The sequence below is a fragment of the Eupeodes corollae genome, chromosome 2, assembly GCF_945859685.1.
Source record: "Eupeodes corollae chromosome 2, idEupCoro1.1, whole genome shotgun sequence".
Classification (NCBI taxonomy): domain Eukaryota; kingdom Metazoa; phylum Arthropoda; class Insecta; order Diptera; family Syrphidae; genus Eupeodes; species Eupeodes corollae.
The window spans coordinates 13,922,597-13,946,234 of record NC_079148.1 but is presented as its reverse complement, the minus strand read 5'-3'; the positions used below and the strand labels follow the sequence as shown (position 1 = coordinate 13,946,234).

The 23,638-nt window shown below is 34.9% G+C and overlaps 2 protein-coding genes across 2 annotated transcripts in view; one reads left to right on the top strand and one right to left on the bottom strand.

The window, feature by feature from the left end:
* The first annotated feature begins 7,624 nt into the window (after positions 1-7,624).
* LOC129945490 (protein GPR107) lies at positions 7,625-14,568 on the top strand. The gene is made up of 9 exons (XM_056055274.1): positions 7,625-7,856; positions 7,951-8,061; positions 8,147-8,292; positions 8,353-8,611; positions 8,668-8,766; positions 8,820-8,953; positions 9,017-9,166; positions 9,295-9,412; positions 13,761-14,568. The coding sequence occupies exons 1-9, from the start codon at positions 7,776-7,778 to the stop codon at positions 14,334-14,336; spliced, it is 1,674 nt and encodes a 557-aa protein (XP_055911249.1). The 5' UTR covers positions 7,625-7,775; the 3' UTR covers positions 14,337-14,568.
* Positions 14,569-15,588: 1,020 nt separating this feature from the next.
* Positions 15,589-23,638, bottom strand: part of LOC129945491 (gustatory receptor 8a) — a 28,439-nt gene continuing 20,389 nt past the window's right edge. The window contains exons 2-5 of the mRNA XM_056055275.1: positions 22,609-22,682; positions 19,301-19,369; positions 19,133-19,222; positions 15,589-16,285 (exon numbers count right to left, since the gene is read on the bottom strand). Of these exons, the coding sequence (XP_055911250.1) occupies positions 16,211-16,285; positions 19,133-19,222; positions 19,301-19,369; positions 22,609-22,682 (308 nt within the window). The 3' untranslated portion in view covers positions 15,589-16,210. The remainder of the gene's footprint in view (positions 16,286-19,132; positions 19,223-19,300; positions 19,370-22,608; positions 22,683-23,638) is intronic.

Here is a 23,638-nt window from a genome sequence, read left to right as displayed (position 1 = left end):
AGTGCTTTAAATAGGATTTCAAAGTACATTATATCCCTCTGCGCGCAGTAAATCGCTTATCACCAACAAAAACAATATTGGCGACAAAAAACAGCCCTGTCTGACTACTCTACGGATTTCAAAATCATCTGAAACTTGGATCCATCATAATATTATGCTTTAATAATAGCAATTAGTTTTTCTGGAATGCCTCTCCTCCGTAAAGCTAACCAGATATTCTTTCTGTTAACGCTATCAAAGGCCTTCTCGAAGTCGATGAACAGCAGGTGAAGTGGTGATCGATATTCAACGCACTGTTCAATAATGATCCGCAGGGTGTTGATATGATTAATACAGGAGGATCCAGCGCGGAATCACGCTTGTTCGGCATCGAGTGTGGCCTCAAGATGTTCTCTGATGCGTTCCTGTATGACTTTTGCTACTATTTTGGCAACGGCAGGTAGAACGCAAATTCCTCTCCAGTTTTTGCACATTTTTAGATCTACTTTTTTGGGAGCTTGATGATAATTCCCTTTTTCCATTCATCGAGGAAGCATTTGGTGGTTACGCCTTCTTTTATGAGCGGATGAATCAATTCGCTTGATGACGTTGGTGTTGCTTGTAAAAGCTCTGCGGGAATTCCATCAAGTCCTACCGCTTTGTTGTTCTTAATTGCTTTAAATGCGGCAACGATCCCATATCTTTGTGACGGACTGCATTAAGTTAATTAATTAATAACATGGAACTGCACTTTCTCCATGATTCCAGCTGATTGGTTTATCTCAAAATCTGTTAGTCTTAATGTACGTAATGGACTTTTATGAAATGAATACACAAAAATTGGAATTTTGTTAGACATTTGAACAAACAAAGGTTCAATTGTTGTGCTGAGTGTACCGTACAAATTTCAAGTTATTCGGTCAAGTCGTTTTTGAAACACAATGGTGGAAATTTTGAAAAACACAATTTTAAAGTTTCAAGTCCGCTTAAAACAATGAAAATCTCAACTAACCTTCAGCCGGCGATGCCTGGTCTAAAAAGTATTCCTTCCTCATTCTTTTGAGACTCTTTCAAAGCAGATTGTTCAGCTCTTGAGTCAATCCTGGTTTATTTAACGACATCACTTACCTACACACCGATCAGAATGTGAGATTCGCTTCTCGTCACGTTTCTCAACATAAAAATGGGCCAATGGGACATCCCATAACCGGCATTACTTTTACAACAAAATCGATGTTGAGGGTTTTCACCTGAAGAGCATTTGAGATAATACATTTTCCAAATTTCCTTTTTTATATCTTCAAACAAATCTGGATGATAATAGCTTAGTTGTTTTTTGAATAACTTTATCGGTAAGATTATTACTTGTAACATGTTCTTCTTTAGCTTTTAAGACATGTTAAGAAATCAATTTATAACCAAAAATTGATTCTTTGAGGTCTTAAAGTTAGCTCAAGGGGTAATGTTCGGGAACTCTGAAAAGAAGTGTTGTTAACCTTCACGCAGCTTTGCTTTAGTCTCTGCCGCTTTCTATGCTGATTGTAGGGAGCTTAGTATGAAGTTTTATAATGAGCTCAAGGGGTTGTACGTTCGGGAACTCTGAAAAGAAATGTTATTAACCAACACGGAGCTTTGCAGTAATCTCTGCCGATTTCTGTGCTGTTCGAAAACTGCAGTAAATGCTGAGTAGGCTATCCAAATGGAGTTGTTTTGAGTCGGTATTTTATCTCATAAACGAAATTTAAAGACAAAGGTTTTCTTACAAAAGATTAACAAATGTTCATGTTTTTTATTCATGAAAAATTATAGATAATAATGTCAACTTAATATTTAATAAACTAAAGGTAAAAAATACAAACGTTGCCTAAGTAAGTGTGCTCTAAAGGCGGTGGAAGGGATACCCGACCGTCGAACAGAACACTCAAAACCGAGCAAAGGTTCGAAATGAAAACCACAAGGAAATTCATTCAGGTGTGTGTACGATGCAAGCGGTGGAAATGTAACCCGACCGTCGTACAACGCACTCAAACCCGAGTAGTGACAATATTAAGAGGAAAGTTTATAGATGGTTCAGGGGTGGACGCTCTGAAGGCGGTGGAAGGGGTACCCTACCGTCAAACGAAGCGCTCAAACCTAAGGAAGAGATCAAAGAAAAAAGAAAACAAAATGAATTCAAGTGTGGGCACTTTGAATGCGGTGCCCGACCGTCGACCGAAGTGCTCAAACTTGAGTAAGAGGAAGCTATAAGATCATTAAAGTGCGTGTGCTCAGAAGGCAGTGGAAGGGATACCGTTGAAAAGAAAACTCACAATCAAGTATAACTCAAACTCCAAATCCGATATACTTATAGAAGTCAGTGGAAAGGACCCGAGACGCGTCCTTAAGAAGATAGTAAGCGTTCACATGAGATGACCTCCTAAAAATGTCTCTTAAAATAAGTAATTGTAACCTACGGCATTGAATTAATAATTTAGATTTAAAGATTTTCTATAATTATTTTCTTTTGTTTTAGTTAACCAGTTTAATATGGTATTATTTCCTTAAAGTATGTATTTTACAAAAGTTTGGTTTGCATTTAAATATAAATAGACAAAGCCCTAACCTGAGATCAAACGCAGAATAAGTCTTGCTAACCGCTGTTTCTTTCGACTAAGAACGCAATTTAGTGGTAAAGTCCTCTCTCGAGGGACCAAAGTGTTGCTTTATAAGACCCTTATCATTCCCGTCGTGCTATACGGTGCAGAAGCATGGACTATGACAAACGCGGATGAGAGCACCTTGGGTCGGTTCGAAAGAAAAGTTCTTCGTGTGATCTACGGTCCCGTATGCATCAAAGGGGAGTGGAGGAGAAGATGGAACGACGAGCTGTACGGGCTGTACGGGCTGTACAGCGACGTAGACTTAGCCGAAATTGTAAAAGTCCAACGACTAAGATGGCTGGGTCACGTAGAGCGCATGGAAACTAATGCTCCGGCCCGGAAAATCTTCGAATCCACACCCACAAGACAGCGCAGTAGAGGAAGACCGCGGATCAGGTGGCACGCACACGTGGAAGGTGACCTCACCGAACTTGGAGCGCGAAACTGGAGAAATCTAGCTAGGGACCGTGCTAAATGGAGAAGTTTGTTAGGTGAGGCCCTAGTTCACACCGGACTGTAGCGCCACCTTAAGTAAGTAGGTAAGACAGAGCCCTAAACAAAGCTTCCAAACAATGGTTTTGATTGAAATACGTACCGCTCGAATTTTATCAATCAACGAATGGTTATGGTTGAATGGGTACGTCAATAAACAAAACTACCGTCAGTGAAAATAATCCATATTGTATATAAGTTGAGAACATTGATATACTAGATATGCATAGCAGTGCATATCTAGTATGTCAATGTTAGCTGATTCCAGGATTGTTCAACGGATACTAAACGACACTAGCCCTACCGTTGACACTAGCAGACATTTTTACTTTTATTTTTGACATTTGTTATAATAGCGAAATTAATTAAAACGAAATAATATGCATGTTGTTATATTTTTCTATATTGGCAACACTATAGTTTTGACATTCTTAACAATTTATAATGTCATTTGATTTTTGTACACCGGTAAATAGCAATCCTTTTTGTAATTTAGCCATGAAGGTGAGCAGACAAGAAATAAATATTAAGTATTAAATTCGTTGTTCTTTGTTTGGTTCCCACTATAACAGATGTACTTTGAGACTTGTTTCATTTTAATAAAGAATAAGTTTAATTAAGTTTTCTACAGATCTAGCTAAGAGAGGTTCTTCTAAATAACTTAGTTAAAATCTGGTAACTTAATAAATCAGAGGAATGAAACTAAGATTCCAGCTCTGACTTCATCTCAAATAGCAGACATAAATAAATTCATTGTTATTTGTTCAAAAATCAAATTCCAGTCTTTCCACAATGGTCTCTCGATATTTACAGTCAACAGAGAAAAGTCCCTTTCAGCTCTAATCAAAAACAGGCTATCCATTTTTCAAAAAGGTTTCAAAAGTAGAGGGCTGGAATTCAACATTTGTCAAACTTAGTTATTAAACCAATTTTTGTTATGTAGTTGAAAGTCTAACATGTGCGAAAATGGATCGCTTAGCTTTCGCGCATCGCATACAAATTGTTAAAACATACTACAAAAATGAAAATGGTAATTCTGCCACAGCTACATTTCGTGCTTTAATAGTAGATTATAGTTTACATAATCATCCAACTATGCAAGAAATTGGAAAAATTGTGAATGCATTTCAAGAGACTGGATTGGCTAAAGATATTGCAGGGCCTGTGCATCATCGTTTCACACTGAAAATATCGCTGCTGTAAGTAAAAGTGTTTCCGAAGAACCAAATGTTTCGATTTCTTATCCTTCTCGGGAATTAGGACTGTCTTACACCTACATCCATATAAAGTCCAGTTAATACAGCAACTGAAATCGTCGTAGATACGACGAATGGGTGCTTGAACAACAGGCGGTGGATGGCTATTTTTCGAACTAAATTTCCTTCAGCGACGAATCACATTTCTCACTCGGTTATTAAGTTAAATAACCCAAATTGTCGGTTTTGGTTCTCTGATAATCCTCAAGTTATTTAAGAGCGGCCATTATAGTGAAAAAGTCACTGTTTGGCTCTTCGGTTCGGAGGTGTTTGATATTGCTTTTCCGAAAATAATGATGGAACGACTCTCACCGTCAATTTAGAGCGTTATGGTCTTTTTATCCTGCTGTTCAAGAAAACGGTTTGAAGAATATGTGGTTGGAATAAGACGGTGCCACACGCCACTCAACTCTAGCGAATATAGCTTTATTGCAAGACACATTTCCTGGCCACTTAATTTCTCGTCGTGGTGATGTCCACCAAGATCATGAGATTTGACAACGCTGGACTTTTTTTGTGGGGCTAAAAGACCTTGTTATGCAAATAAACCTTTAACTCATGTTGCGAGGCAAGAGGAGGTGTGGAGGTGGGAGAAGTGGAAGAGTAGGATAAGGATGAGGTAGGAAAAAGAGATAGGAAGATTTGGAATAGGTTAGGTGGGATTGTTGAGATTCGGGAGACGCGGCCTGCTTGCGGTGCACGGCGTCAGCTCGTCGGACGGGGGGGGATCTTGCCCCCGAAACTCAACCTCGCCTGCAGACAAAAACATATATCAGGCCAAGGAATGAGGAAAAGGAAGGAAACATAAACGGACGGACTATTGGCACATCAGGGCACTGCGGATGTTAGTGCAGTGAGGCCATTACCCACCCTACCTTTAGGTATCCGCGGCCAGTGTTGGATACCCCCAATATTGTGGTCGATGATCGGCTTCAGGTCATCTTAGGTCCATGTCCACTCCGCTACCCTCGACACCCCTGAAAAAAAAGAACTTAGCACAACATTGCTTCGCTGGGGCGAAACAGCAATAACAAAAAAACTATTTTCGTTCCTTCAGTAGGCGTTTAGGAAGTTTATTCACATAATAATTTTAAATTACAATTATTGCTTACAATCATTAGATTTTTAAACAAATGAGACATAAAAAGAAATTGGTACTGAAAAGCCGCGTTTCAATATTCAATTTTGATACCCTTTGTAGTATCTTTCAATCAATCAACGACGGTGCCCTAGCTCCCTACCCCTATAGAGCTCTGTGGAGGTGTCGGCTAAGACTAAAACAAACAACCCAGTGACTGGACGCGATTCAACCGCTCACCGATTTTCGGTACCTCACAAGAATATGTTTTAAAACAAGAAACCAGAAAAATTAAATAAATTGAGAGCAAAAAAAGGTAACTTCCACGCCTCGACTAATTGTACAAATATAAATATTTGCGGATACGTACAAGTTCTTTAAACATTAAATAATTTAATTATAGGACAATCACAACACATAAAAATCCACGGGATAAGTACAGGTAGGTATATATTATATAGCTGAATCTAACAGATTGCGCGTGTCTATTATAGCTATATTTATGGAATTTTCACTATTTTTTTAAATTTATGAGTCCCTTTCCTTTTTTTTTTTAATGGACATAGGGATTTTGTATTTGTCTTATATTCTTCTTCTTTGTTTTATATTCTTCTTCGAATTCAACTTTTTTTTTTCTTCTTTGAATTTTCTTATGACTTATAAAATTTCCTTTTATTTTTTTTTTGTTGGCGGCGGCCCAGCTTTCCGCCAATGAGTTCGGGCCGCCGAAAATCAAACTGGTATATAAAGAAAATAACTAATATACTATGAAAATGCTATGATAATTCACTGGACTCACCACCTTTCTTTGTTCTTCACTTCCCTTCTTTATAGTTCTCCCAGAGTTATTGGCTAAACCACAATATAAACTATAATCCCACTATTGGCGATCGAAAATTGACACTACTAAAAGGAATTAATTCAAAAAAAAACATTTTTTTATTTTTTTATTATTACACACCATTTAAATTCAAGAAATAAAATATACCCGAATTCGTCGTTTGCTGGTTGCTTATTTTTTTAAATTTTTATAATATATTTGAATTTGAATTCGAATTCACTGTCTTACTCGCCTCTGTGTGATAGTCGGCTAAATGAGGGTATGCTAAAATAACAACCCACACCGGCAAAGGTATATTCAGACGATGTATCTCTAACAGCAATATCATCCGATCGCATATCCACCTTCACCTAGTGTATTCCTCCACTCACATCATCAAACCAAAATAGTGGGAGGCCATGCTGGTGTTAGTACTCCTCTAACAAAATAGGGGTATTATTATCCCCGAGGTGTGTTCGTAGGTCAAAAATTGGGGAGACCTGTAACACAGCTTCACCTGAGACCAGAACACTACAAACATCACATTACATAATAACGAAATAATAACATTAATAATAATAAAACATTTAATCCATAACAAACAATAACATGCAAAAAATGGTTGTTCACGAAGTCTAAATACGAACCTAAAACAAAACTAGTATCGTAAGTTTTCAGGTCACACGCAACTTAACTAATCTAACACGCAACCCAACTCGCCCTTGGAACACACCTATTATTTCGCATCCGTGTAGAGATTGGAGAAATGGAGAACTGTCAGTCACCGATACCATTATGAGCAAGCAGAACACGGCTGCGCAGTGTGCTTTCCTCTGGTAAGTTTATGTTTACTTTTCCCTTTTTTTTTATTCTTTTTATTTCATATTTTGTTTATTTTCATTTCTTTTCAGAAATTGTAACCCTAAGGATTTGAGGATGTTCAGGCGTCCACAACACTCTTGAGCACTTAAAACCCAACATTAGGCAAGTAATGGTTGAGATACCACCCGATACTTGTCTAAAAGTGGTCGAAAATTACCTCAAAAGAATCGATGCTTGCAACAATTCGCATAGTGGTCATCTAAATGATTTGAATGATGACTGATTCACACATAATGTCAACATTCAAACTTTATAACTAGAAAAGAAAGACTTTTCACGTGTTTTATTTACGTTTACTTTTGAAACCGCAAAATGGATAACCCTGTATAATAAGTCGATGGTTGAGATACCACAATACTTTAAAAAGTCATCGTGTAACATTAACCCAAGAAAATAATTGGTTTTCTTGGCATCACTTAACTCAATGATGACACATCTGTCAAAACCCAACTGACAGTTACATTAAATTGTGTTGTTGTTGTCGTTGAGTGTCTGTCGTAAAATAAAATAATTTTGTTCTAAAGAGTTCAGTGTTTAAAAAAGAAAAACAAACGAAAACGTCGCAGTTTGCGAATAAAATTTATAAAAACACAAACTTTCTAAACATTTTTTATATATTTATTTATAAAATGCTTCGATTAAAAGGATTTCTGATTCTTTTAATGCTATGCAGTTTAAGTTTAGCCCGAAAACATCACCTTGAAGTTCGGGTAAGGTTTTTTTTCTCTTACCATTTTACTTTTTCCTTTTTATTTATTTAAGCCACGCAATAATAAAATAATTTTTAAATTTTCGTTTCTTTAGGATGATACACGACGATACATCGCCTTGAGTACCTTTGGTTTCTATCAAAGTGGAATTCTGGATGTTAAATTGAGTAATTTCGTGATATCGAATGAGAATGAAAATGATTTGGTAACACAATGAACCCACCTCCTTTTTCCAGTTTTTTCAATTCCCATTTCTGATTTTGTGTAATGATTGTGTTGTTTTTTTCTAGTTTGGACTTTCGTTGGATAAGACAACAGTTGATGCTATGAATCCATATTTGGATTCACATCAAAACAAATGTATTCTCGATGAACCAGCTTCGGCACAACGAAGTGGACCAATTATTTTCTTTTTGATGGATTTAAAAAATCTTAAGTAAACATAGCTTCATGAATAAACAAAGAAAATTTAGATAACATTTGATTGCATCAACAGAGTTAGTGTGACATGTTCATCGGATTGGAGGAATTTACATATTTACAAAGATCGCTCACAGCTTCCAGCGATGCGAGCAAAGCGGCAATCCAAAGTCAGTGATTCGGCATTGTTTATGCAGAGACGAAAGAAGAGAGAATTCGAACCACGGGAAGAAAATGCCCCCGCAATTCCAAGTGAAAATAAAGGAATTTGTAAGGATCTAACTTTACCTCTGACTAGGACTTTAGTTGGTAATAAGAACTACTACAATACCTCGGTAAGAAAGAGAAGATGCCATAAAGTGAATATAATAACATTACTTTTTATTTTTAGTTCTCGATGTTTGTAGCATCGCCACATGAAGAGGGATTATACAACTTGTATTTCCACGCCTGTCCAAATTATCATACCACCAAAGAATTGTCTTTCAATGTAAGATCAATGGTCAATGTGTTATTTTGCCTTGTTGAAATATTTGTATTTAGGTTGATATTGAGGAGAACAACAATGGAAATTTCCTATCAGCTGGCGAGATGCCTTTGCCAGCTCTGTACTTTATGATGAGTCTTTTGTTCTTCCTTTCGGGATTGTTTTGGGTTTTCATTTTGAAAAAGAGCAAGTGAGTCAAGCGTGTTAACAATAATACAGTAGCCAATATTTGATTTGTTCTGTTTTTGCATAGGCATTCCGTATTTAAAATCCATTACATTATGGCTGTTTTGGTTTTCTTGAAGTCACTGTCGCTGATGTTCCACGCAATCAACTATCACTTCATTGAAATCAGAGGGGAACATGTTGAGACATGGGCTATTCTCTACTATGTTACTCATTTGTAAGTACTGATCGTGTGTTACCAGAAAAGATTGAGTCTGGCAAAGGAAAATCTCTGGCTTATATTTTTACTTGAATCTTTGTGATACTGGTCTTAAGCTTTCTTTTGTTTTACTTTTTTTCTTCTAGATTGAAAGGTGCAGTTCTTTTCATTACCATTTTATTGATTGGAACTGGTTGGACATTCATCAAACACATTTTGAATGATAAGGACAAAAAAATCTTCATGATTGTGATTCCATTGCAAGTGAGTAATTTTTTCTTATAGCAAACAAAAATAAACGCTACATTCCAAAAGTTTGACTAAAAAGCCTAAAATTGGTTAAAAACCTAATAGACTTTGTAAACAAATATTCGAAAGAGCTTTATGGAGCGCTGAATCTGAGTTCTAGATATTAAACTATACATGGCAACGACCTAGTCACTGATAAAAGCATATGTTCCCATCGATCACTAAAATTGAGCATCAGGAGAAAAATTGGGGACCATCTCGAAATCTACCGCATTCTGTTGTCATTTGTTTTCTCTTCTGTATATCTTTTGTTTCGCCCCAGTCCGGGGCGCACCTGGGCCTTAACCAACAAGCGTCTCCAGCCAGCTGGGTCCCTAGCTAGCTGTCTCAAGTTTCGCCAATTTGAGATCTTCACCCACCTTAGTGCGCCACCTGACTCGCGGTCTTCCTCTACTCTTCCTCTACTGCGCCGTCCCTCGGGATTATATTCGAAGACCTTCCGGGTTGGAGCGTTGATGTCCATTCGCTCTAGATGACCCAGCCATCTAAGCCGTTGGACTTTAATTCTGCTAACTAGGTCAGTGTCGCTGTACAGCCCGTACAGTTCGTCGTTATATCTTCTCCTCCATTCTCCATCTATGCGTACGGGACCAAAAATCACCCGAAGAATTTTTCTCTCGAAGGATCCTAAGACGCTCTCATCTTTCTTTGACAGGGTCCAGGCCTCAGCGCCATAAATGAGAACCGGATGATGAGTGTCTTATAGATGGTGATTTTACATGCTCGAGAGGACTTTACTTCCCAATTGCCTTCTAAGTCCCAAGAAGCAGCGATTTGCAAGAGTTATTCTTCGTTTGATTTCAGCGCTGGTGTCGTTGTCTGTGCTTATAGGCGGTGCCTAGGTAGACAAAGTCCTTAACTACCTCAAAGTTATAGCTGTCCATGGAGAAGTTTTGTTCAAGACGTCATTGTTCAGTGTCTTTTTTTTTTTTTTATATACTTGGTCTTGCCCTCATTGACCACTAAACAAATCTTCTTCGCTTCCGTCGCAATGCTCAAAAACGCTCCACTGACTTCACGCTTTGATCTTCCAATTATGTCAATATCATCTGCGTATCCGAGTAGTTGGATGGACTTTTGGAAGATTGTGAATCTAGTGTTGACGGTTGAGTTTTGCACAATTCTTTCCAGAACGATGTTGAAGAAGTCGCATGACAGTGCATCGCCTTGTTTAAAACCTTTTTTGACATCCAATGTATCGGTGAGATCTTTCTCGACCTTGATAGAGCAGCGTGCGTAATTCTGTACAAACGGATAAGTTTGACAGGGATGCCAAACTAGACATTGCTCTGTAGAGCTCTTCCGTATAGATGCTGTCATACGCGGCTTTAAAATCGATAAAGAGATGGTGGGTTTCGATGTGAAGTTCCTGGGTTTTTTCCAAGATCTGCCGTAGTGTGAATATTTGGTCGATAGTGGACTTTCCTGGTCTGAAGCCATACTGAAAAGGACCCATCAGGTTGTTGACGAACGGCTTCGGACGTTCACATAATACGGCAGAAAATATCTTATATTGAATGTTAAGGAGAGTGATACCTCTGTAGTTGAAGCAAATAAAGAGGGTCTCCTTTTTTATGTATCGGACATGCTTTCTTCCGACCATATTTTGTAGATGAGTTGGTGCATGCTCCCTACCAAATCATTACCTGCTGATTTAAATAGTTTGGCAGCGATGCTGTCGGCTCCAGCAGCTTTGTTTGACTTAAGTTTAGATATAGCTATCTTTATTCGTCAACGTCGGAAAGGCGGAATTGTTGATCTGCGTCGCCGAGGTTGAGTGGTTATATCTCCCTTACAGCGGAATTCGGTTCGTCATCGCCGTTATATAATTTGGAGAAGTGATCTTTCCATATTCTCAGCATCGACTGCGGTTCTACTACGATGTTCCCCTGATCGTCTTTACAGGCTTCGGTTCGTGGCTGGTACCCTTGGGAGGTTTTTTTTACCTTTTGGTAAAATTTACGAACCTCATTCCTGTTGTGACATTCCTCTATCTCCTCGATCGCGCGCTTCTCTTGCTCTCTTTTTTTCCATCTAAAAAGCCGGTGTTTCTCTCTCCACTTCTGCTCGTAGAACTCACGATGTAATGTTTAATAAGTATCGAATCGTACAAGATGACATCAGAAGATTTGGTTTGTATTCTGGACTAAAATTAATTCTACTAAGGACTACTAGACCTCCCCTTCGTAAGTCTCAGTAAGGATTTTTAAGTCATTTTTCCTACCAGACAGAATTTGCGGCAAAATGACGCGGTGTGCAGTTGGGCCAGTTGTTTCGAAATCATTTCGGCTACCTTATTTCATAGGAGGATTTACGGAAATTAAGGGGGTGATAATTTGTTGAGGCAAGAAGCGAGCCTTCATAGCATGCTTGCGGAATCGGTAAATATTCCTCTTGAGGCTTCGAAGTCCTTTTCTTAACTGCCATCTCTATGTTCCTACCTACCTTGAAAAGTGAAAAACTCGTATTTCTACAGGACAATGAATCTAACCTTCATGGTTATAGGTTAGTGCCACTTTTCGTCTTGCAGCTTCTACGACGGTATGCCCCTTGTATTATTAAAAATTTGAATTATAAGTGGTTTGAATTTACTGTTCAGGAGCGCATCATTTATGCGTGTATCACATACATTTATTCAGGCTATTTCTGTGAGACAACGCCGGAAGTAAGGTATGGCGAGAAACTTTTTAAGGAGTTGAACATCCTGACTCAAGCTGAAATGGTCATTATTTGCCGTAATTATGGCAAAAATACTATAATGTCCCGCAGTTAGTAAAAATGACTGCTATTTTTTAACAAATGTTCCTAACACAAAGTTCCTACGCTCGATGTCAATGACACATATTTTTTAAGCTTGATTTATAAAGCCATTTTATTTGTGGAACACGCTGCCAGAGAGCGACATGACTCCTCCTGTACTTGGGAGCGTATACGATTTTATGGGATGAATATTCTATTTCGCACTCGTGCCCATCCGTCCATCCCATACCATCCCATCGGTCTGAAGAGATGTTCTTCAACGTTACGTTAAATTCTCTATATATCCTAGTGTCTTTACTAGCGGATAGAAAATTCTTTAAAAACAAAAGTAAATCCTTCTCCCTTCTAACAGTCGTCCCATTGCACTTACTTTCCTTTTTTTTTCAAAGTCATGGAAACGCTAATCAATTTAAGCCTATGAAATGTCTTGAAGAAAAACAAGTTTAATGACCGGCAGCTTTCGTTCCAATGTGACCACTGGCGATGTCATGGTACATCTCGTCGACTAAAGATTTGGTGATAGAGCTTGGCATCAAGCTTTCTTACCCATCTATTCTGTGTTGGGATAGAAAATACCTTAAATCTTTTATTCAAAAAATAAATGCTAGTGTGTCCGAGGGCTACAGAAGTCTCCCACACTATTTAATTACCATAAATGATTTCTTGTCTGCAACTTTTCAGTTCTTAGTTATCCTTGTACTCCGCAAGTGACTTCAAAGGTCAGCTCTGACAACATTTTCCAATGGGGAATTATAAACCCTGTACAATTTACAGCTCAATGCTGTCTACTATCGCTAAAGCGTAACCCACCCTAAATGCCACTTCCTATTGGTGGTTCTTGCATAGAAGAAAGTGGAGTGATCACACGTCGAATTGAAAGCACAAATCCCACTAAGACTTTAGGATTCCTGCGCCGATGCAAGGCATTTGTTTCACCACTTCAGATCTAACTACAATTTATTAACCACACATTCGTCCAAAACTTGAGTATAATTATCAAATTTGGATACTTGCCCTTAAAACAAACTTAAATCTTTTCTAAGGAGGTTTTTGTATGAAATTTTATACTCGCAGTTTAAGGCAGCTGCTTGCCGAATTTACAAAATAGCTATAACTCCAGCCTATGAACTTTGTGGTAGCACACACAAGTTGTTGTTGTTTCATTCTAAATTTTCAAATCTTTTAAACCGAATTAAAAAAGGAGCTTTTAAAATGATAAAACTGTAAAACATTGAGTTTAAACACCGACCGCCACAATTTCCATGTCATTCGTTGGTTTATACTATAAAAAAACTATAACTGGCCCTGAAGACAGATGTCTCCGGTATCGATATTTTCTTAACACTCGCTCTGTGTTTTGAATAAGCTTAGCTTACGGTATTATTTGACTTTTTTCTACAGACAAAATATTTTCGTTACTTAAATGTGTGTGTTTTTGAAATAATTAAAATGGCTCAAAACTTTTGGTCTGTGGCGTCAGTAATATAAGAATGAACTAATTTATGTCCTTTTTTTAATTTATAAATCAACATTTTATTTTAAGATCCTTGCGAACGTAGCTGAAATTATCATCGCCGAAAGTGAAGAAAGTGATGTTGAATATCGCACCTGGCGAGACATATTCATTCTAGTCGATCTTCTTTGTTGTGGAGCAATTCTTTTCCCCGTCGTTTGGTCCATACGACATTTACACGAAGCATCAGCCACCGATGGAAAAGCAGCTATAAATCTACGCAAACTTAAACTATTCCGTCAATTCTACATTATGATCGTATGTTACATCTATTTCACACGAATAATTGTCTATCTCTTAAAGATAACAGTTGCATTCCAATACGCATGGTTGGATGAGATGTTCCATGAAATGGCCACTTATGTATTCTTTGTATTGACTGGTTATAAATTCCGACCGGCTTCGTCACATCCGTACTTTAGTGTATCCGATGAGGACGATGACGATGAGGTTGAAGTACTTACAGAATCTGGTCTGACCGCAGGTCTCCACAAGACGAAGGCATTAAATCGCAATGCACCGCCCACTACGACAATAGTCGAGGGCAATGACGAAGAAAGGGAAAATCTTATAAGCAAACGTGAATCAAGTCATGAGTATGATTAAACTTATATTAATAAAAATAGAAATAGTTAAAACATTAACAAAAAAAAGATAACAACTCCAAAAACTCAGATTTAGATCGTTATACAAACAAAAAATATTGTGCTATTAAACAAAAACAACAATTAGGCAGTAAAGAGACTGAGTTAATTTGTGTATCGTTTTTATTTTAATTTTGAATTTGTATTTTTTAAGTTTTGTCCACACACAATTATATAAAACAAAATGTAAACGATTTTGGTGTGATTTGTTATGTTTTTTCTTTTTTACATTTTGCACTTCTTCTAATCCTTGATTCCATTTTAAAATAATACGTAATGTAGGTACGTTCCGTGTATCATATTACATTCACAATTTTTCAAGAAAAATAGAGGTGATGAAGACGATGAACCATAGCTGATAAAATAAATTAGAACACAACAAAAAGAATATACGAGACAAGTTCAGGAAAGTATGATCCCTGCGATCTAACCACTATTAGTTGCAGGAAAAGAACAGAACTGAGATGGATTCGGATAAGTTTATAGTTGACTGTTATTATGTATTTGCATAGTCGTATTGACTGTTTCTCTCTTTACCTCTCTATTTTTATGGAGAATAAAAGAGATAAATGCTGCTATGGTCAAAATGACTATAACTTTGCGCGATACTTTCCTTATAAGAATTTATCAGAATCACTCTAAAAATTCAACCTAGGAAAACATCTGAAGTTTTGTCAAATGTCATTTTTTGTATCCAAATATTTTAGAGTAGATCAATAAATATCCAAATAGGAAGTGATAGCGAATTTCATCTACATAAATTATTATCAAACTCTTAGGAAAAAAATATGTCCATGAAGTTGAATATTCAATCTCATTCGATTGCCTAATGGATCATTGGTTAAGAACTATGGTTGTCAGTTATTCAATAATTAGTTGAGGTATTGAGTGCTCCAATATTTATTTCGCTTTTTCAATGTTACCAATCGAAACAGCTCCTTATGTTTCAGAGTTCTCTAATGAACAAGGTGTCAAAAATTCAAAGCGATATGATGTAACTTCATTTAAGTTTGTCCTTTGTACCGTAAACAATGAGCATATTTTGCCGTATTACTTGCAAAGTTTTTCCTAAGGATAAACTTCTATTACTTAAGTTGTATTTGACCCGCGTTTTCTGACATCCTTTTATCCCATTGCTATGAATTCGCTTCGATTTGATGATTTTTTCTTTTTCATTCGATTATATATTCAAAATTATATTTTCAAACGTAATGATATATAGAAAAATCCTTTATTTTTATTTATTGACCTTTAAAACACCAAATAATTTGTAGATACAATTTCTTCAGACTTAAATAAGATAACAAAAAATATACAATACATTACATAACAATGTATTTTAGTAGAGTAATCATAAAAACTACAAAATAAAGTCTTTAAAAAAATGCATTTAATAAAATTCACTTTTTTAAATTTTTTGATTATTTTTTTTTTTTTTAATAAGAAAGCTTTTTAGTATATTGAGAAATTTATTCTAAAATTTTAACATTACCAAATTTGATTAATTGTAGATTTTAGACAAAATTAAATTAAATGAGAAAGAAAGGAAAAAAAAAAACACAAATGACCAAAATATTATGATTACAATCGTTTTTATACTACGCTATAAATTTGCATTGTAATACAAATACAAAAAACATAGAAACAAATCAAAATTAAATTTTAAATTGCTTGGAAATTTATTATTATGATACATTATTATATATTTATTGAAGATAATAATAAAAGTAGGTTTGACAAAAATATGTGTGTGTCTATTTGGGTGTCTAATTTTATTGGAGTGCAGATTTTCACTGTTGAGTTATTTTAATTGTTATTTATATAGTTGCGAAATTTTTAATCAAACTTTGATTTAAATTTAGGCATAAATTGTATGAAAAACACCATGTAAGTTGTAATCGATCCAACAGCCTGAAATAGAAGAGGACAATTTTATGGGTTAAAGAATTGTTATGGTAACAGTTTCGGGATTTAGATTTATAAATATCGAATCAATAATTTAACTTAGAGCGGCCTTTTGGAATTCCAATACTTCGTCAAAGAAAGTATTAACGTGAAAATTTGTATTCCGCTATCCACGTTGACAACCAACTTCTTTTTAAAACTAATTTGCAATTCGATAATTCTTACAATTTTTAAAAACCAAACATTGTTTTTCGAAAAGATTGTACTGACCTGATTTGAAATCTTACCGTATAACTGCCAGGTTTTTAAAATATACCTATCTAAAAATGCAAACAAAAAAACACAGTACGGTTAAACCGTAAACAACATAGTTTTCAACAAAAAATGTATTATGATTTTTTGAAGTACAAATCTTAATTAACTTCCCATAGGTAGTTATTGTAATGGGTCCGATTTGTCAGATTCAAAATTTTGACATTTATCGACGTTTTAAGGTCCCTAGAGTCGAAATAAAAGATTTTTATGTTCGTGAGTTACATATTAATTACCAAAAACAAACAGTGTTAGTTGTTCTTCGGGTCGATTGCGACTGCTGAATTAGTTTAACTATTAAAATTTTCAATTAATCACTTAAAGCTAAGGTCAAAGCAACCACTTCCCGTTGGCCTTCGTATGCTCCGTCATTAAGTTTGCTGACTTGCATCGGTATAAGTCGTGCGTGTATACGCTCAAGAACCAGAAGAGATCTCGATTTCAAATAAATTTTGTTACACAAGTAATAATTCAGAAAGATGCAGAAGCGCTTTCAAGAAAATTGAGTGGGTGATACATTTTGGTCCACTCTAACTCTAACTCTAACCCTAACTCTAACTCTAACTCTAACTCTAACTCTAACTCTAACTCTAACTCTAACTCTAACTCTAACTCTAACTCTAACTCTAACTCTAACTCTAACTCTAACTCTAACTCTAACTCTAACTCTAACTCTAACTCTAACTCTAACTCTAACTCTAACTCTAACTCTAACTCTAACTCTAACTCTAACTCTAACTCTAACTCTAACTCTTACTCTAACTCTAACTCTAACTCTAACTCTAACTCTAACTCTAACTCTAACTCTAACTCTAACTCTAACTCTAACTCTAACTCTAACTCTAACACTAACTCTAACTCTAACTCTAACTCTAACTCTAACTCTAACTCTAACTCTAACCCTAACCCTAACCCTTACCCTAACCCTAACCCTAACCCTAAATACCACACGAAGCAATGACGCTAGAGACTTGAATTAAATTTTACATTATATATTGTAACGTGATACCAAACCAGTATATTTCAAAAAAATTCCAACTAAAGGTTTGTTTTATAAATAAAAAAACTGACAAAAAAATTTGTTACCTTGAAAATTTTACGAATAAAAAATGATTGTATCTCCGAAACAATTTTGTGCAACGAAAGAAAACGTTAACATCTGGTAAAATTTTGAGAAAAATCAAATTGACGTTTTTTTTTATAAAAAAAACATTACTCAAATTTGTTAAAAATTAAATTTCGACTCAAATATCTTTTCAACAACTTGAGATTATGGCTGCAAACTTATCTTAATCTTTTATGAAATATTGTTCTCAACATTCGGAAAAAAATTAAGAAAAATCGAATTGAAAATTAAAAAAAAAAACCTAAACAAAAATGAATAAAAGTTGGTAAAAAATGATTTTCGACTCCAATATCTTTTCAAAACTTTAAACTACTTTTACCTTTTAAAAAATATCGTCAACATTCAAAGTAACATTTTGAGAAAAATCTAATTGACAGTTATTTTTTACAAAAAATAAAAAATTTGAGAAAAATGTAATCGATAGTTTTACGAAAAATAAAAACCTAAACATTTTGAGAAAAATCTAATTGACAGTGTTCGCTAAAGATTGTTTTAAAATTGAAAACTAAGCCACTTAGACCAAATAGATTTTTACTTCAATTCAAGTGACTTTTATTTCCTGCAGATATATAACATTGTATAGTTTGTTTTCTTAATATACTTATTTTGTTTTGAACCTTCATTTAGTTTTCTTTTTTTCCTTTTTTTTTAAATTAATAATTACATAGGAATATCAAGTAGGTATATAATTGCGGGAACTTGCTCCGTCTCGTTGACCGTTTCTTTTCAAGTGAGGTTATTGCACATTCTATTTGTCTGTGCAAAGGCAAGATGGCTGCGCCGGATATTTTCAGTGCTTACCATTATCGGCATTGCCAGATTTGACAATATGACACTTTTTTTTACAAAAAAAAAAAATACTTAAACTTGGTAAAAATTTACTTTTGACTCAAAAAGCTTTTAAAAATTAAAAATATTGTCTTCAAAATCTTCAGTAGTTTTCGAACAGTTCGTTTTTTCATAAAAAAATGAAATCTACAAAAAATAGTACGCAAATTTGGTAAAAATTGATGTTCGGTTCTTGATATCTCTCAAGTTGATTTCATTCATCCAATTTGAACACATTTTAAAAATGCTACTTAAATGTTTAAAAATTTGTTTTTGATTAAAAATCTATTTACCAAAACTATTTCTTTTTATGAAAAATAAAAAAATAAATTGGGTGGCGCAACAGTCCGTTGAGAAGTAGGGCCTAGTAACTTACAACTTTCAACCATTCCTGTGTGCGAGAAATGTTGTCAAGAATGGAGGGGACCTACAGTTTATATGCCGAATCCGAACGGCTAATAAGAAAGCACTTTTTCATGACAAGAGTTACTCTTGGAGAATTTGTCAATTCCTCGCAGGAGGTAGTAAACGTGAAAAAACATCAAATTTACCAAACAAAAAATTATAACAAAGTAACTTTTGTTTACCTTGGTTAGCATATATCCATCCATTGATGCTATTCCCAATCCATCAATTTTAATTTGTTGATGCAGTATTTGCAATGAGAAATTTTGAATCTGTAAAATTAACAAAAAAAAATAAAAATTAAACACTGTTAAAATATTGTTGTTTTATAAGTTTGAGAGAAAAATTACCTGAACAGAAGCTGCTATGTTATCTGCACTGTGTTTCAAATTGTGCACCCTGTATGATATGTATTTTGCCTGTAAAATTAAATTAATTTCAATTGAAAATTTAATTTTAAATCAAATATGAATAAAACTGGGGAGTTAAACCATAATTTTCAAAACGGTAATCGTCAAAACGATTATAATTAACAATATCGTCAATAATTTGCTTTTCACTATAAGATAACTGAAATGTCAAAATGAACTCAACGAAAGATAAAGCTTGTTCGACAACTTGAAATTGTGATTAAACTTGTTTTTTGTTTATAGGAAGTTTTGAAAATTTGCAACAGCGTTAAATTTGTCTCTATATTATTTATAGTTCAGTTAATTATCAACTGATATTAGATTACAATTTAATCATTTAACGAGTCAATTGATAAAAGTTTATTTTTGGAAATCATTCACCCAAGATTTGTAAAAATAACTCAGAAGCACAGTATCGACAAATGTTTGCATTCGGCAGTATATAAGACTTAAAGCCATATTTGCATCGAAGAATCGAGGCTGAAAATTGAAAACATCCAATCTCAGACAGGTACGATATCGGAATACTTTTTTGTTTTTGTTTTACGTGTAAAAGAACAGCTGATCCAAAAAAGCTGGGATGTCAGAATTTCTGGTATGTGTGGGTATTTGAACGAACAGAAGAAGTTTGAAGAAACCGGAAAATGAATTTCAAATTTGCATGTTCTTTTGTAAGAATCGGGTGAATTATTAAAATAATCTAGTACAAAATTTATTTTACAATAATTTCGAAATTTAATTTTTTTTGTGAACAGCTGAAAGGTGTTTTTATTTTTAGCCAGCTTTTCCGACTTAGGTATCCAACTTGTTCAATAATGTTCTAACAATCCTCATATCCAGGATGGGCTATTCAACGCGGGATTGAACACATCCTTTATAGCAGTAACCCCTTTTCCAGTATAAGTAGGCACTAATAGGCTTTTTACACCAAGCCCAAAACCCGAAAATCGTTCACACCAAACATTAGGCGTGTACCATCAACTGAGCGCTCAATGTCAGATTGACGGAGGCAGAATCGTTTTATGGGATAAGAATCTCCGTACAAACATAAGCTGTCAAAAACATAGGTTGTCAATTGTAGTTTTGGATGTGAATTTATTATTTTTTTCTATTGATAATTCTTTGTTACTTTTGGGAAAAAACGATTAAAATGGATAACAAACAAGAACAAGTTTTGCGTCAAATTTTAAGTAGTTCATCAGATAAAATAAGAAATAAAAAAAGGAATGAGGAGCATGAAAAGATTTTGATGGAACTCCTAATAAGCGAGGATAGTGAGGATGCTGATAGTGGTAAGTACATACCTAGCTAACAAAATACAAAAGTTTTCTTAAAAATTATTTAAATTACGCGCCACACCAGACAAATGACAACTGAACAGCTGTTTTGGATGAGCAAGCAAATTGAGAAATGAATCCATGAATTTTTTGTCTCAGAAATCTCCGCAAAAAATCTCAGTGCTCAGCTGAGATTTATTGTCTCACTTAAAAAATAGTTGAGCGCTCGGAGCGCTCAGTTGATGGTACACGCCTATTTACACGTTTTCATTTGACATTTAGATTCGTTTGACACCGGCTGTCAAATTTTGTATTGATGAAAAAATTTTTGAGTAAATGTTGTTCTTCTCAAATTATTTTTTTAAAACTCAAAAGATAGCTGTTAAATTGTCATGATATTAGGCCAGTTTATATTTCAAAGATCTCAAAAATTTCGTGTTCTCTGAAACATACATTTCTTTCGATTTTTCAAGAGCCCTTTATCGCGCAATTAAAAAATTAAGAAAAGAAATGCCAATCTAATTTTATTGCTAGGTAAGCATGAATTGTGAATAATTAATTCTCTTGCTCTGTAAATCGATCTGTGAAAAGTTTATGCAACCTAAAGGTCCAACTATAATAGGCATAAGCAAACATAAGCTTATGTCAAAAACCCAACGATAATTCACTTAAGTTAGCGAGATTACTGCATAGCCATAATGCAATTTTGCTCACGTATCTAAATGTCAGATTTTACTTATGCGGCGAGCGACTGGGATCGCTCTTGCTTAAAGGCCCAACTATAATAGGCATAAGCAAACATAAGCTTATGTCAAAAACCCGACGAAAATTCACTTAAGTTTGCGAAATTACTGCATAGCCATAATGCAATTTTGCTCAAGTATCTACATGTCAGATTTTACTTATGCGGCGAGCGACTGCGATCGCTCTTGCTTAAGTGTGCTTAAGTTAACGAAACTGAGAAAAATCGAACGAAACGGAGCTAGACTCCATTATGTTCACTCGTATTGAGATTCTTTGTATTCGCACGTTTACTTATGCGCGCATATGCTAGCTTATGTCTATTATAGTTGGGCCTTAAGTGTGCTTAAGTTAACGAAACTGAGAAAAATTGAACGAAACGGAGCTAGACTCCATTATGTTCACTCGTATTGAGATTCTTTGTATTCGCACGTTTACTTATGCGCGCATATGCTAGCTTATGCCTATTATAGTTGGGCCTTAAGAAATACAAACTCATTGTGGTAAGCTTACAGAGGTGTTACTTGTTCATTTTCAAAATAATGGCCTTAAAAGTGTTCTGGGGACTCGCTGCATAGAAACAATAGCTGCCAAAAAATGACGTTCCAATTAAATCAACTTTGATGGAAAGTGGACTGGAAAAATGGAAAGTTGGAGAAAAATCTCTCTAATTATGAATATAAGTCCACTTCTGTCAAAATGACAGTTTATAATGTGTTTGCGTTCAACTGAAAGCTTTATTACTCTATGATTTATTAATTTTCTGCACAACTTCATTCAATGTTTTCTGTAAAAGAGTTCCTTGTCAATTTGGAAAAGAATTAAGTAAAATTTCTTTACAATACAAAATACAAATCGCGATGTACTTGTCGCTTGCCTGAGAAGTGTTTTTTAGACAATAATGTTTTTCGTAGTTTTTGTACTATGAACTTAAAGTAGAGATTTGTGAATAAAAGTTCTGAAATTGATATTCATGACACTTGGAAACCTAACTAGTTGTCTTATTCAAAATGTACGTTCAAAGAATGAAGTTGACTGCAAATGAAGTCCCTTATGTCACATAAACCTGCCCATAATTTAAAGACATTGCCACATTTGGCTCCAAATTTCGTTTGGAGTTAAGAATTACTGTAGCTATCAGCTTGGTGATAATACTCTGACCACCAAGTTCATAGCTCTATTTTTTAAACTTACAGCTTGAAATATATATATTTTTTAAATTAAACTTACCGCATTCATACAACTCTTAGCCGTTAGCAAAAACATGGGTATTTCCAAAATTGCTGGCACCAATAACAAGTCCTCTGAAACATTAACAACAAAATAGAAATGCTTATTTAATTTTTATTTTAAATATGCAAATTGATATTGAAATCAATTAAACCCACTGTAAGACTGATCAGAATTCCGACATGCCCAATAAAACCAACCGCAATTAGACAGAAGTCTAACATAACATTTGAAATAATTAGAAACCATTGATATTCCATTAGCCTTCTTAAAACACCTGACCATTTCAAAAATGTTTTCGTAAACTCTTTGTTTAGCCAAAATACTCTTGCGAACAAATTCATCATAATTTGAAAACGACCCACAATCCCTTTCCATTCCGAACTGAGTGTATTCGACAAGAAGTTGTAAGTCCTTGTCAAGACTTTCAATTTCAACTGTTATCAAATCCAAATAGAACATCAATTGAAGTGTTTTGAATCTCAAGAAATACGTATAAGGAAAGAAGACACCCCAATATATTATTATCACAAGAGCTTCACCTTCGTAAAGTTCTTTAACAATTATAAATATATAAAATTGATTGATCATAAAAAATGCATAGAACTTGAGCATAAATCTTTTGTACTCCTTGACTTGTGTCCAAAATGAAGCTGATGTAAGTTGACGCCTTGAACTTAGTTTAATGTAATAGTTCCAGAAATTTCGTTCGTTGTGTTTTTGAAAAAATGGTTCTATAACACTGATGTCGACACTTAACAGCGTTGTGAAATTTTTAACAGATTCCACGAAAATCTCAAAACCTCCCTCAGTTACTACAAAATATTCTTGTACCGAAAAGTATGAAAAGGAGAATAAGGAGAAGAAAAATATCACTATCACACTCCAAATACTCAAAAATGTTTCATGAATGCAAGACGATTTGGCTTTGCGGCTAAAAGATATTGGAGTAAAACAGAATAATCGAAATAATTTGAAATGCCAACGGACAAGGGCACAGACTTGGTCGTCCATTTTAAATTGTCTCCGG